This window comes from Scyliorhinus torazame, chromosome 14, assembly GCF_047496885.1.
Source record: "Scyliorhinus torazame isolate Kashiwa2021f chromosome 14, sScyTor2.1, whole genome shotgun sequence".
In the NCBI taxonomy this organism is placed as follows: Eukaryota; Metazoa; Chordata; class Chondrichthyes; order Carcharhiniformes; family Scyliorhinidae; genus Scyliorhinus; species Scyliorhinus torazame.
In genome coordinates, this window is record NC_092720.1 from 127,956,466 (window position 1) to 127,971,177 (window position 14,712).

At 52.0% G+C, this 14,712-nt stretch overlaps 1 protein-coding gene across 1 annotated transcript in view; it reads left to right on the forward strand.

The window, feature by feature from the left end:
* The window catches only part of LOC140390031 (unconventional myosin-VIIa-like), a 251,412-nt gene that overhangs the window by 120,280 nt on the left and 116,420 nt on the right, over positions 1-14,712 (forward strand). Inside the window, exons 19-20 of the mRNA XM_072474875.1 lie at positions 9,789-9,873; positions 11,033-11,251. Of these exons, the coding sequence (XP_072330976.1) occupies positions 9,789-9,873; positions 11,033-11,251 (304 nt within the window). The remainder of the gene's footprint in view (positions 1-9,788; positions 9,874-11,032; positions 11,252-14,712) is intronic.

Consider the following 14,712-nt stretch of genomic DNA (forward strand, 5'->3'; position numbering starts at 1 on the left):
TGGATGGTCTGTCTGGATTGTCTGTCTGGACGGTCTGTCTGGATGGTCTGTCTGGATGGTCTGTCTGGATTGTCTGTCTGGATTGTCTGTCCGGATGGTCGGTCTGGATGGTCTGTCTGGATTGTCTGTCTGGATTGTCTGTCTGGATTGTCTGTCTGGATTGTCTGTCTGGATGGTCTGTCTGGATGGTCTGTCTGGATTGTCTGTCTGGACGGTCTGTCTGGATGGTCTGTCTGGATGGTCTGTCTGGATTGTCTGTCTGGATTGTCTGTCCGGATGGTCGGTCTGGATGGTCTGTCTGGATTGTCTGTCTGGATTGTCTGTCTGGATTGTCTGTCTGGATTGTCTGTCCGGATGGTCTGTCTGGATGGTCTGTCTGGATTGTCTGTCTGGATTGTCTGTCCGGATGGTCTGTCTGGATGGTCTGTCTGGATGGTCTGTCTGGATTGTCTGTCTGGACGGTCTGTCTGGATGGTCTGTCTGGATTGTCTGTCTGGATGGTCTGTCTGGATGGTCTGTCTGGATTGTCTGTCTGGATTGTCTGTCTGGATGGTCTGTCTGGATTGTCTGTCTGGATTGTCTGTCTGGATTGTCTGTCTGGATTGTCTGTCTGGATGGTCTGTCTGGACGATCTGTCTGGATGGTCTGTCTGGATTGTCTGTCTGGATGGTCTGTCTGGATTGTCTGTCCGGATGGTCGGTCTGGACGATCTGTCTGGATGGTCTGTCTGGATTGTCTGTCTGGATTGTCTGTCCGGATGGTCTGCCTGGATGGTCTGTCTGGATGGTCTGTCTGGATTGTCTGTCCGGATGGTCTGTCTGGACGATCTGTCTGGATGGTCTGTCTGGATTGTCTGTCTGGATGGTCTGTCTGGATTGTCTGTCCGGATGGTCGGTCTGGACGATCTGTCTGGATGGTCTGTCTGGATGGTCTGTCTGGATGGTCTGTCTGGATGGTCGGTCTGGATTGTCTGTCTGGATTGTCTGTCTGGATTGTCTGTCTGGATTGTCTGTCTGGATTGTCTGTCTGGATGGTCTGTCTGGATTGTCTGTCTGGATTGTCTGTCTGGATTGTCTGTCCGGATGGTCTGTCTGGATGGTCTGTCTGGATTGTCTGTCTGGATTGTCTGTCTGGATTGTCTGTCTGGATGGTCTGTCTGGATGGTCTGTCTGGATTGTCTGTCTGGATTGTCTGTCTGGATTGTCTGTCTGGATTGTCTGTCTGGATTGTCTGTCTGGATTGTCTGTCTGGATTGTCTGTCTGGATTGTCTGTCTGGATGGTCTGTCTGGATGGTCTGTCTGGATTGTCTGTCTGGATGGTCTGTCTGGATTGTCTGTCTGGATTGTCTGTCTGGATTGTCTGTCTGGATTGTCTGTCTGGATTGTCTGTCTGGATTGTCTGTCTGGATGGTCTGTCTGGATGGTCTGTCTGGACGGTCTGTCCGGATGGTCGGTCTGGACGGTCTGTCCGGATGGTCTGTCTGGATGGTCGGTCTGGACGGTCTGTCCGGCTGGTCTGTCCGGATGGTCGGTCTGGACGGTCTGTCTGGATGGTCTGTCCGGATGGTCGGTCTGGACGGTCTGTCCGGATGGTCGGTCTGGACGGTCTGTCCGGATGGTCTGTCTGGATGGTCTGTCTGGATGGTCGGTCTGGATGGTCTGTCCGGACGGTCTGTCCGGCTGGTCTGTCCGGATGGTCGGTCTGGATGGTCTGTCCGGATGGTCGGTCTGGACGGTCTGTCCGGATGGTCTGTCCGGATGGTCTGTCTGGATGGTCTGTCTGGATTGTCTGTCTGGATTGTCTGTCTGGATGGTCTGTCTGGATGGTCTGTCTGGATGGTCTGTCTGGATTGTCTGTCTGGATTGTCTGTCCGGATGGTCTGTCTGGATTGTCTGTCCGGATGGTCTGTCTGGATTGTCTGTCTGGATGGTCTGTCTGGATTGTCTGTCTGGATTGTCTGTCCGGATGGTCTGTCTGGATTGTCTGTCTGGATGGTCTGTCTGGATTGTCTGTCCGGATGGTCTGTCTGGATTGTCTGTCTGGATTGTCTGTCCGGATGGTCTGTCTGGATTGTCTGTCTGGATGGTCTGTCTGGATTGTCTGTCTGGATTGTCTGTCCGGATGGTCTGTCTGGATTGTCTGTCTGGATTGTCTGTCTGGATGGTCTGTCTGGATGGTCTGTCTGGATGGTCTGTCTGGATTGTCTGTCTGGATTGTCTGTCCGGATGGTCTGTCTGGATTGTCTGTCTGGATGGTCTGTCTGGATTGTCTGTCTGGATTGTCTGTCCGGATGGTCTGTCTGGATTGTCTGTCTGGATTGTCTGTCTGGATGGTCTGTCTGGATGGTCTGTCTGGATGGTCTGTCTGGATTGTCTGTCTGGATTGTCTGTCCGGATGGTCTGTCTGGATTGTCTGTCTGGATTGTCTGTCTGGATTGTCTGTCTGGACGGTCTGTCTGGACGGTCTGTCTGGATGGTCTGTCTGGACGGTCTGTCTGGATGGTCTGTCTGGATTGTCTGTCTGGATTGTCTTTCTGGATGGTCTGTCTGGATTGTCTGTCCGGATGGTCTGTCTGGATTGTCTGTCTGGATGGTCTGTCCGGATGGTCTGTCTGGATTGTCTGTCTGGATGGTCTGTCCGGATTGTCTGTCTGGATGGTCTGTCCGGATTGTCTGTCTGGATGGTCTGTCCGGATGGTCTGTCTGGATTGTCTGTCCGGATGGTCTGTCTGGATTGTCTGTCTGGATGGTCTGTCTGGATTGTCTGTCTGGATTGTCTGTCTGGATGGTCTGTCTGGATTGTCTGTCTGGATGGTCTGTCTGGATTGTCTGTCTGGATTGTCTGTCTGGATGGTCTGTCTGGATTGTCTGTCTGGATTGTCTGTCTGGATGGTCTGTCTGGATTGTCTGTCTGGATTGTCTGTCTGGATGGTCTGTCTGGATTGTCTGTCTGGATTGTCTGTCTGGATGGTCTGTCTGGATTGTCTGTCTGGATTGTCTGTCTGGATGGTCTGTCTGGATGGTCTGTCTGGATTGTCTGCCTGGATTGTCTGTCTGGATGGTCTGTCTGGATTGTCTGTCTGGATGGTCTGTCTGGATTGTCTGTCTGGATTGTCTGTCCGGATGGTCTGTCTGGATTGTCTGTCTGGATGGTCTGTCCGGATGGTCTGTCTGGATTGTCTGTCTGGATGGTCTGTCCGGATGGTCTGTCTGGATTGTCTGTCTGGATGGTCTGTCCGGATTGTCTGTCTGGATGGTCTGTCCGGATTGTCTGTCTGGATGGTCTGTCCGGATGGTCTGTCTGGATTGTCTGTCCGGATGGTCTGTCTGGATTGTCTGTCTGGATTGTCTGTCTGGATGGTCTGTCTGGATTGTCTGTCTGGATTGTCTGTCCGGATGGTCTGTCTGGATTGTCTGTCTGGATGGTCTGTCCGGATGGTCTGTCTGGATTGTCTGTCTGGATGGTCTGTCCGGATGGTCTGTCTGGATTGTCTGTCTGGATGGTCTGTCCGGATTGTCTGTCTGGATGGTCTGTCCGGATTGTCTGTCTGGATGGTCTGTCCGGATGGTCTGTCTGGATTGTCTGTCTGGATGGTCTGTCCGGATTGTCTGTCTGGATTGTCTGTCTGGATTGTCTGTCTGGATTGTCTGTCTGGATTGTCTGTCTGGATTGTCTGTCTGGATGGTCTGTCTGGATGGTCGGTCTGGATGGTCTGTCCGGATGGTCTGTCTGGATTGTCTGTCTGGATGGTCTGTCTGGATGGTCTGTCTGGATGGTCTGTCTGGATTGTCTGTCTGGATGGTCTGTCTGGATTGTCTGTCTGGATGGTCTGTCTGGATTGTCTGTCTGGATGGTCTGTCTGGATTGTCTGTCTGGATTGTCTGTCTGGATGGTCTGTCTGGATTGTCTGTCCGGATGGTCTGTCCGGATGGTCTGTCTGGACGGTCTGTCTGGATGGTCGGTCTGGACGGTCTGTCCGGACGGTCTGTCCGGCTGGTCTGTCCGGATGGTCTGTCTGGATGGCCGGTCTGGATTGTCTGTCCGGATGGTCGGTCTGGACGGTCTGTCCGGACGGTCTGTCCGGCTGGTCTGTCCGGCTGGTCTGTCCGGATGGTCTGTCTGGACGGTCTGTCTGGACGGTCTGTCTGGATGGTCTGTCCGGATGGTCTGTCTGGATGGTCTGTCTGGATGGTCTATCTGGATGGTTTGTCTGTCTGGACGGTCTGTCCGGACGGTCTGTCTGGACGGTCTGTCTGGACGGTCTGTCTGGACGGTCTGTCTGGATGGTCTGTCCGGATGGTCTGTCTGGATGGTCTGTCTGTCTGGACGGTCTGTCCGGACGGTCTGTCCGGCTGGTCTATCTGGATGGTTTGTCTGTCTGGACGGTCTGTCCGGACGGTCTGTCCGGCTGGTCTGTCCGGATGGTCTGTCTGGACGGTCTGTCTGGACGGTCTGTCTGGACGGTCTGTCCGGCTGGTCTGTCCGGATGGTCTGTCTGGACGGTTTGTCTGGATGGTCGGTCTGGATGGTCTATCTGGATGGTTTGTCTGTCTGGACGGTCTGTCCGGACGGTCAGTCTGGATGTTTTATCTGGTTGGTTAGTCTGGACGGTCAGTCTGGATGCTTTATCTGGTTGGTTAGTCTGGACGGTCAGTCTGGATGCTTTATCTGGTTGGTTGGTCTGGACGGTCAGTCTGGATGTTTTATCTGGTTGGTTAGTCTGGACGGTCAGTCTGGATGCTTTATCTGGTTGATGATCTTGACGGTCAGTCTGGATGTTTTATCTGGTTGGTTAGTCTGGACGGTCAGTCTGGATGCTTTATCTGGTTGATGATCTTGACGGTCAGTCTGGATGTTTTATCTGGTTGGTTAGTCTGGACGGTCAGTCTGGATGCTTTATCTGGTTGGTTGGTCTGGACGGTCAGTCTGGATGTTTTATCTGGTTGGTTAGTCTGGACGGTCAGTCTGGATGCTTTATCTGGTTGATGATCTTGACGGTCAGTCTGGATGTTTTATCTGGTTGGTTAGTCTGGACGGTCAGTCTGGATGCTTTATCTGGTTGGTTGGTCTGGACGGTCAGTCTGGATGTTTTATCTGGTTGGTTGGTCTGGACGGTCAGTCTGGATGTTTTATCTGGTTGGTTGGTCTGGACGGTCAGTCTGGATGTTTAATCTGGTTGGTTGGTCTGGACGGTCAGTCTGGATGTTTTATCTGGTTGGTTGGTCTGGACGGTCAGTCTGGATGTTTTATCTGGTTGGTTGGTCTGGACGGTCAGTCTGGATGTTTAATCTGGTTGGTTGGTCTGGACGGTCAGTCTGGATGTTTTATCTGGTTGGTTGGTCTGGACGGTCAGTCTGGTTGTTTAATCTGGTTGGTTGGTCTGGACGGTCAGTCTGGATGTTTTATCTGGTTGGTTGGTCTGGACGGTCAGTCTGGATGCTTTATCTGGTTGGTTGGTCTGGACGGTCAGTCTGGATGTTTTATCTGGTTGGTTGGTCTGGACGGTCAGTCTGGATGTTTAATCTGGTTGGTTGGTCTGGACGGTCAGTCTGGTTGCTTTATCTGGTTGGTTGGTCTGGACGGTCAGTCTGGATGTTTTATCTGGTTGGTTGGTCTGGACGGTCAGTCTGGATGTTTAATCTGGTTGGTTGGTCTGGACGGTCAGTCTGGATGTTTTATCTGGTTGGTTGGTCTGGACGGTCAGTCTGGTTGCTTTATCTGGTTGGTTGGTCTGGATGGTCAGTCTGGATGTTTTATCTGGTTGGTTGGTCTGGACGGTCAGTCTGGATGTTTAATCTGGTTGGTTGGTCTGGACGGTCAGTCTGGATGTTTTATCTGGTAGGTTGGTCTGGACGGTCAGTCTGGTTGCTTTATCTGGTTGGTTGGTCTGGACGGTCAGTCTGGATGTTTTATCTGGTTGGTTGGTCTGGACGGTCAGTCTGGATGTTTTATCTGGTTGGTTGGTCTGGACGGTCAGTCTGGATGTTTAATCTGGTTGGTTGGTCTGGACGGTCAGTCTGGATGTTTTATCTGGTTGGTTGGTCTGGACGGTCAGTCTGGATGTTTTATCTGGTTGGTTGGTCTGGACGGTCAGTCTGGATGTTTTATCTGGTTGGTTGGTCTCGACGGTCAGTCTGGATGTTTAATCTGGTTGGTTGGTCTGGACGGTCAGTCTGGATGTTTTATCTGGTTGGTTGGTCTGGACGGTCAGTCTGGATGTTTTATCTGGTTGGTTGGTCTGGACGGTCAGTCTGGATGTTTAATCTGGTTGGTTGGTCTGGACGGTCAGTCTGGATGTTTTATCTGGTTGGTTGGTCTGGACGGTCAGTCTGGATGTTTTATCTGGTTGGTTGGTCTGGACGGTCAGTCTGGATGTTTTATCTGGTTGGTTGGTCTCGACGGTCAGTCTGGATGTTTAATCTGGTTGGTTGGTCTGGACGGTCAGTCTGGATGTTTTATCTGGTTGGTTGGTCTGGACGGTCAGTCTGGATGTTTTATCTGGTTGGTTGGTCTGGACGGTCAGTCTGGATGCTTTATCTGGTTGGTTGGTCTGGACGGTCAGTCTGGATGTTTTATCTGGTTGGTTGGTCTGGACGGTCAGTCTGGATGTTTAATCTGGTTGGTTGGTCTGGACGGTCAGTCTGGTTGCTTTATCTGGTTGGTTGGTCTGGACGGTCAGTCTGGATGTTTTATCTGGTTGGTTGGTCTGGACGGTCAGTCTGGATGTTTAATCTGGTTGGTTGGTCTGGACGGTCAGTCTGGATGTTTTATCTGGTTGGTTGGTCTGGACGGTCAGTCTGGTTGCTTTATCTGGTTGGTTGGTCTGGATGGTCAGTCTGGATGTTTTATCTGGTTGGTTGGTCTGGACGGTCAGTCTGGATGTTTAATCTGGTTGGTTGGTCTGGACGGTCAGTCTGGATGTTTTATCTGGTTGGTTGGTCTGGACGGTCAGTCTGGTTGCTTTATCTGGTTGGTTGGTCTGGACGGTCAGTCTGGATGTTTTATCTGGTTGGTTGGTCTGGACGGTCAGTCTGGATGTTTTATCTGGTTGGTTGGTCTGGACGGTCAGTCTGGATGTTTAATCTGGTTGGTTGGTCTGGACGGTCAGTCTGGATGTTTTATCTGATTGGTTGGTCTGGACGGTCAGTCTGGATGTTTTATCTGGTTGGTTGGTCTGGACGGTCAGTCTGGATGTTTTATCTGGTTGGTTGGTCTGGACGGTCAGTCTGGATGTTTTATCTGGTTGGTTGGTCTGGACGGTCAGTCTGGATGTTTAATCTGGTTGGTTGGTCTGGACGGTCAGTCTGGATGTTTTATCTGGTTGGTTGGTCTGGACGGTCAGTCTGGATGTTTTATCTGGTTGGTTGGTCTGGACGGTCAGTCTGGATGTTTTATCTGGTTGGTTGGTCTGGACGGTCAGTCTGGATGCTTTATCTGGTTGGTTGGTCTGGACGGTCAGTCTGGATGCTTTATCTGGTTGGTTGGTCTGGACGGTCAGTCTGGATGTTTTATCTGGTTGGTTGGTCTGGACGGTCAGTCTGGATGCTTTATCTGGTTGGTTGGTCTGGACGGTCAGTCTGGATGTTTTATCTGGTTGGTTGGTCTGGACGGTCAGTCTGGATGTTTTATCTGGTTGGTTGGTCTGGACGGTCAGTCTGGTTGCTTTATCTGGTTGGTTGGTCTGGACGGTCAGTCTGGATGTTTTATCTGGTTGGTTGGTCTGGACAGTCAGTCTGGATGTTTTATCTGGTTGGTTGGTCTGGACGGTCAGTCTGGATGTTTTATCTGGTTGGTTGGTCTGGACGGTCAGTCTGGATGTTTTATCTGGTTGGTTGGTCTGGACGGTCAGTCTGGATGCTTTATCTGGTTGGTTGGTCTGGACGGTCAGTCTGGATGTTTAATCTGGTTGGTTGGTCTGGACGGTCAGTCTGGATGTTTTATCTGGTTGGTTGGTCTGGACGGTCAGTCTGGATGTTTTATCTGGTTGGTTGGTCTGGACGGTCAGTCTGGATGTTTTATCTGGTTAGTTGGTCTGGACGGTCAGTCTGGATGTTTTATCTGGTTGGTTGGTCTGGACGGTCAGTCTGGATGTTTTATCTGGTTGGTTGGTCTGGACGGTCAGTCTGGATGTTTAATCTGGTTGGTTGGTCTGGACGGTCAGTCTGGATGTTTTATCTGGTTGGTTGGTCTGGACGGTCAGTCTGGATGTTTTATCTGGTTGGTTGGTCTGGACGGTCAGTCTGGATGATCTATCTGGTTGGTTGGTCTGGACGGTCAGTCTGGATGATCTATCTGGTTGGTTGGTCTGGACGGTCAGTCTGGATGGTCTGTCTTGATGATCTATCTGGATGGTTTGTCTGTCTGGACGGTCTGTCCGGACGGTCAGTCTGGATGTTTTATCTGGTTGATGATCTTGACGGTCAGTCTGGATGTTTTATCTGGTTGGTTGGTCTGGACGGTCAGTCTGGATGTTTTATCTGGTTGGTTGGTCTGGACGGTCAGTCTGGATGTTTAATCTGGTTGGTTGGTCTGGACAGTCAGTCTGGATGTTTTATCTGGTTGCTTGGTCTGGACGGTCAGTCTGGATGTTTTATCTGGTTGGTTGGTCTGGACGGTCAGTCTGGATGTTTTATCTGGTTGGTTGGTCTGGACGGTCAGACTGGATGTTTTATCTGGTTGGTTGGTCTGGACGGTCAGTCTGGATGCTTTATCTGGTTGGTTGGTCTGGACGGTCAGTCTGGATGTTTTATCTGGTTGGTTGGTCTGGACGGTCAGTCTGGATGTTTTATCTGGTTGGTTGGTCTGGACGGTCAGTCCGGATGTTTTATCTGGTTGGTTGGTCTGGATGGTCAGTCTGGATGTTTTATCTGGTTGGTTGGTCTGGACGGTCAGTCTGGATGTTTTATCTGGTTGGTTGGTCTGGACGGTCAGTCTGGATGTTTTATCTGGTTGGTTGGTCTGGACGGTCAGTCTGGATGTTTTATCTGGTTGGTTGGTCTGGACGGTCAGTCTGGATGTTTTATCTGGTTGGTTGGTCTGGGCGGTCAGTCTGGATGCTTTATCTGGTTGGTTGGTCTGGACGGTCAGTCTGGATGTTTTATCTGGTTGGTTGGTCTGGACGGTCAGTCTGGATGTTTTATCTGGTTGGTTGGTCTGGACGGTCAGTCTGGATGTTTAATCTGGTTGGTTGGTCTGGACGGTCAGTCTGGATGTTTTATCTGGTTGGTTGGTCTGGACGGTCAGTTTGGATGTTTAATCTGGTTGGTTGGTCTGGACGGTCAGTCTGGATGTTTTATCTGGTTGGTTGGTCTGGGCGGTCAGTCTGGATGTTTTATCTGGTTGGTTGGTCTGGACGGTCAGTCTGGATGTTTTATCTGGTTGGTTGGTCTGGACGGTCAGTCTGGATGTTTAATCTGGTTGGTTGGTCTGGACGGTCAGTCTGGATGTTTTATCTGGTTGGTTGGTCTGGACGGTCAGTCTGGATGTTTTATCTGGTTGGTTGGTCTGGACGGTCAGTCTGGATGTTTTATCTGGTTGGTTGGTCTGGACGGTCAGTCTGGATGTTTTATCTGGTTGGTTGGTCTGGACGGTCAGTCTGGATGTTTTATCTGGTTGGTTGGTCTGGACGGTCCAGTCCCGCTCACTGCCTGGAGAAGAGAGCTCTCACCTCCAGATGTTCGGCTGAGTAATGACCAATAGCGAAACAGGGACACACAGGATGAAATCAGACATAAAATAGCATTGAATCTGATTGGAAAGATTTTACTTTGACATTTTTATTTTACAGGAAGAACTTCTTGAGACAGAGGAATGCAGCCTGTATGATCCAGAGTCACTGGAGAGGATCGCAGTGTCGCAAGAAATACCAATTGGTAATTTCCTCACCCTATATTGACAGCACCCTATCAGAGTTTCTCCAGGGCATGAGGGTGCTAACCATAAGACCAAAAGACATAGGAGCTGAATTAGGCCACCCAGCCCATCGAGTGTGCTCCGCCATTCAATCCTGGCTGATATTTGTCTTCTCCCCCCAGCCCTGAGGGGCGATTTGAAAAAGGAAATGAAATGAAAAATGAAAATCGCTTATTGTCACAAGTAGGCTTCAATGAAGTTACTGTGAAAATCCCCTAGTCGCCACATTCCGGCGCCTGTTCGGGGAGGCTGGTACGGGGATTTATTGAGATGTATAAAATGATAAGTGGTCCAAAATAGAGTGGCTAGGAAGGCCCTGTTTCCCTTAACAGAGAAGTCAATAACTAAGGCCATAGATGTGAAGCAATTGGCAGATGGGTTAGAGGGGAGTTGTGGGGAATGTTTCCCATCCAGAGGGTATTGGGGCTCAGGAACTCACTGCCGGAAAGAATGGTGGAGGCAGACACACGCTCAGCAGTTAGAAATGCTGAAATATGCTGTCGAGGTGCTGTCATCTCCAGGGCTACAGAAAGTGGGATTCGGCTGGATACTAGCTAAGTAACCTCCTCCAGCTCTCTAACCCTCTGAGATCTCTGAACGGCCCCAATTCTGGCCTCTTACACAACCCTGAGTTTAATCGCTCCATCCTCAATGAATGTGCATTCAGCTCCCTAGGAATTTGCCCAAATATCTCCACGGGGAGAGCATGGTGCAGTGGGATTAGTTGGGGATTGATACAGGGCTATGGGGAGAGAGCGGGCCAGTTGGATTAGTTTGGGATTGATACAGGGCTATGGGGAGAGAGCGGTGCAGTGGGATTAGTTTGGGATTGATACAGGGCTATGGGGAGAGAGCGGGCCAGTTGGATTAGTTTGGGATTGATACAGGGCTATGGAGAGGGCGGGTCTGTAGGATTAGTTTGGAATTGATACAGGGCTATGGGGAGAGAGTAGGTCAGTGGGATTAGTTTGGAATTAATACAGGGCTATGGGGACGGTATGGGACATTGGATTACTCTTGGCAAGGGTTAGTACAGACAGAATGGGCTGAGTGGTTCTCTAGTGCGATGTGGAGTCCAGACGTGTATTTGTTTGTGATGATTGTGATTTTCTGCTCCAGTGCAGGCGTGGTTTGCTGAGATTACAGGCATTATATCACTCCCGGAAAATTGCTAAAGAATATGAGGAAACCCGCAGAAGGATGATCCTGTTCCAGGCACTGTGTCGCGGGTACCTGATTCGACAAAATCAAAGCAAACGGCTGGAAGCTCTGACCATTATCCAGGCGTACACCAGGGGAATGCTGATTCGGAAGAGCTATCGGAAGAAGAAGAGAGATGTAAGTGACGGCACAGAGGCTATGAGAGATGGAAAGAACCTCCATTCATAATACACCTTTCATAATCTCAGATTGCTTTACAGCCAATGAAATAAATCTGAAGTGCGGTCATTAATGTAAGAAACAGGGCAACAAATTTGAGCACAGTACTATCTCACAAAAGCAACATGATACCTGTTAAAATGACGAAGATTGAGGGATACACATTTGCCAGGATATTGATTAGTGACATGGGATCTTGCTTACATGAGAAGGCAGACTGAGTATTAATTACTTGTCTCATCTGAAGGGCAGTTCATCCCTCTGACAGTGAAGAAACCCTCAATACTGACCCTTCGACAGTGCGGCGCTCCCTCAGTACTGACCTCCAACAGTGTGGCATTCCCTGGTACGGACCTACCGACATTGCAGCACTACCTCAGCACTGGCACTTCGACAGCGCCGCACTCCCTCAGTACTGACCCTCCCACAGTGCAGATCTCCCTCAGTACTGACTCTCTAGCAGTGTAGTAGTCCTCAGTATTAACCCTCTGATAGTGCCGCACTCCACTCCCTCAGTACAGACCCTCTGACAGTGCAGTGCTCAATCAGTACTGACCTCCGACAGTCCAGTGCCCCCTCAGTACAGACCCTCTGACAGTGCAGCACTCCCTCAGTACAGAAGCTCTGACAGTGCAGCGCTCCCTCAGTTCTGACCCTCTGACAGTGCAGGCCTCCCTCAGTACTGACCCTCTGACAGTGCAGCACTCCCTCAGTACTGACCCTCTGACAGTGCAGCACTCCCTCAGTTCTGACTCTCTGACAGTGCAGCACTCCCTCAGTGCTGACCCTCTGACAGTGCAGCACTCCCTCAGTGCTGACCCTCTGACAGTGCAGCACTCCCTCAGTTCTGACTCTCTGACAGTGCAGCACTCCCTCAGGGCTGACCCTCTGACAGAGCAGCACCCTCTCAGTGCTGACCCTCTAACAGTGCAGCACTCCCTCAGTTCTGACTCTCTAACAGTGCAGCACTCCCTCAGTGCTGACCCTCTGACAGTGCAGCACTCCCTCAATTCTGACTCTCTGACAGTGCAGCACTCCCTCAGTGCTGACCCTCTGACAGTGCAGCACTCCCTCAGTTCTGACTCTCTGACAGTGCAGCACTCCCTCAGTGCTGACCCTCTGACAGTGCAGCACTCCCTCAGGGCTGACCCTCTGACAGTGCAGCACTCCCTCGGTTCTGACTCTCTGACAGTGCAGCACTCCCTCAGTGCTGACCCTCTGACAGTGCAGCACTCCCTCAGTTCTGACTCTCTGACAGTGCAGCACTCCCTCAGTGCTGACCCTCTGACAGTGCAGCACTCCCTCAGGGCTGACCCTCTGACAGTGCAGCACTCCCTCAGTGCTGACCCTCTGACAGTGCAGCACTCCCTCAGTGCTGACCTTCTGACAGTGCAGCACTCCCTCAGTACTGACACTCTGACAGTGCAGCACTCCCTCAGTGCTGCCCCTCTGACAGTGCAGCACTCCCTCAGTGTTGACCCTCTGACAGTGCAGCACTCCCTCAGTACTGACCCTCTGACAGTGCAGCACTCCCTCAGTGCTGACCCTCTGACAGTGCAGCACTCCCTCAGTACTGACTCTCTAACAGTGCAGCGCTCCCTCAGTGCTGACCCTCTGACAGTGCAGCACTCCCTCAGTGCTGACCCTCTGACAGTGCAGCACTCCCTCAGTACTGACTCTCGAACAGTGCAGCGCTCCCTCAGTGCTGACCCTCTGACAGTGCAGCACTCCCTCAGTGCTGACTCTCTGACAGTGCAGCACTCCCTCAGTGCTGACCCTCTGACAGTGCAGCCCTCCCTCAGTGCTGGCCCTCTGACAGTGCAGCACTCCCTCAGTGCTGACTCTCTGACAGTGCAGCACTCCCTCAGTGCTGACCCTCTGACAGTGCAGCACTCCCTCAGTGCTGACCCTCTGACAGTGCAGCCCTCCCTCAGTGCTGGCCCTCTGACAGTGCAGCACTCCCTCAGTGCTGACTCTCTGACAGTGCAGCACTCCCTCAGTGCTGACCCTCTGACAGTGCAGCACTCCCTCAGTACTGACCCTCTGACAGTGCAGCACTCCCTCAGTGCTGACCCTCTGACAGTGCAGCACTCCCTCAGTACTGACTCTCTAACAGTGCAGCGCTCCCTCAGTGCTGACCCTCTGACAGTGCAGCACTCCCTCAGTACTGACCCTCTGACAGTGCAGCACTCCCTCAGTGCTGACCCTCTGACAGTGCAGCACTCCCTCAGTACTGACTCTCTAACAGTGCAGCGCTCCCTCAGTGCTGACCCTCTGACAGTGCAGCACTCCCTCAGTACTGACCCTCTTACAGTGCAGCACTCCCTCAGTACTGACTCGCTAACAGTGCAGCACTCCCTCAGTGCTGACCCTCTGACAGTGCAGCACTCCCTCAATACTGACCCTCTGACAGTGCAGCACTCCCTCAGTACTGACCCTCTGACAGTGCAGCACTCCCTCAGTGCTGACCCTCTGACAGTACGATGCTTCTTCTGTGCTGCATTTGAGTGCAGCTGAATGATCTGCTTAAACCTCTGGAGGGGTCCCTAATGTTATAGGCCTGGCTACCATGGCTGACAGAGTTCAGCGACTGATGCCTCTGGGGCTCTTTTCATCTTCTGATATCTTTACCTGTTCTCGACACAAACACGAAGCTGGATTCTTCCGCCCGCCTGCCGCAAGAACGCCACGGGCGAGACACGGACAATGGAGAAGTCCATTGACCTTGGGCGGATTCTTCAGTCGCCGGGCGGACCGGACGGAGAATTCCACCCACAGTTAAGCTCGATTAAGGCGACATTGTACCAGCTGAGAAGCTGCAGTGTCTGAGTAGATTGAGGGAGGGCGGGGGGTTGGGGGGGTCTGTGTGTGTGTGTTTGGGGTTCTGTGTGTGTGGGGGGATCTATGTGTTAGGGGGATCTGTATGGGGTGGAATCTGTGCGGGGGAGGATCTGTGTGTGGGGGCTATGTGGTGGGTCTGTTTGTGTGTGGAGGATATGCGGTGGGTCTCTGTATGTGGAGGCTATGTGGGGGATCTGTTTGTGTGTGGGGGCTATGTGGGGGGTCTCTGTGTGGGGGGGGATATGTGAGGGGTCTGTTTGTGTGTGGGGGCTATGTGGGGGGTTTGTTTGTGTGTGGGGGCTAGGTGGGGGTTCTGATGGTGTGGGGAGCTATGTGGGAGGTCTGATGGTGTGGGGGTTATGTGGGGGGTCCGATGGTGTGGGGGGGGGGGCTATGTGGTGGGTCTGTGTGTGTGGGGAGGCTAATTGGTGGGTCTGTGTGTGTGGGGGGGCTATGTGGGGGGCCTGATGGTGTGGGGGGGCTATGTAGGGGAGACTCTGTGTGTGGCGGGGCTATGTGGGGGTCTCGGTGTATGTGGGCTATGTGGGGGTCACTGTGTGTGGGGGGCTATGTGGCGG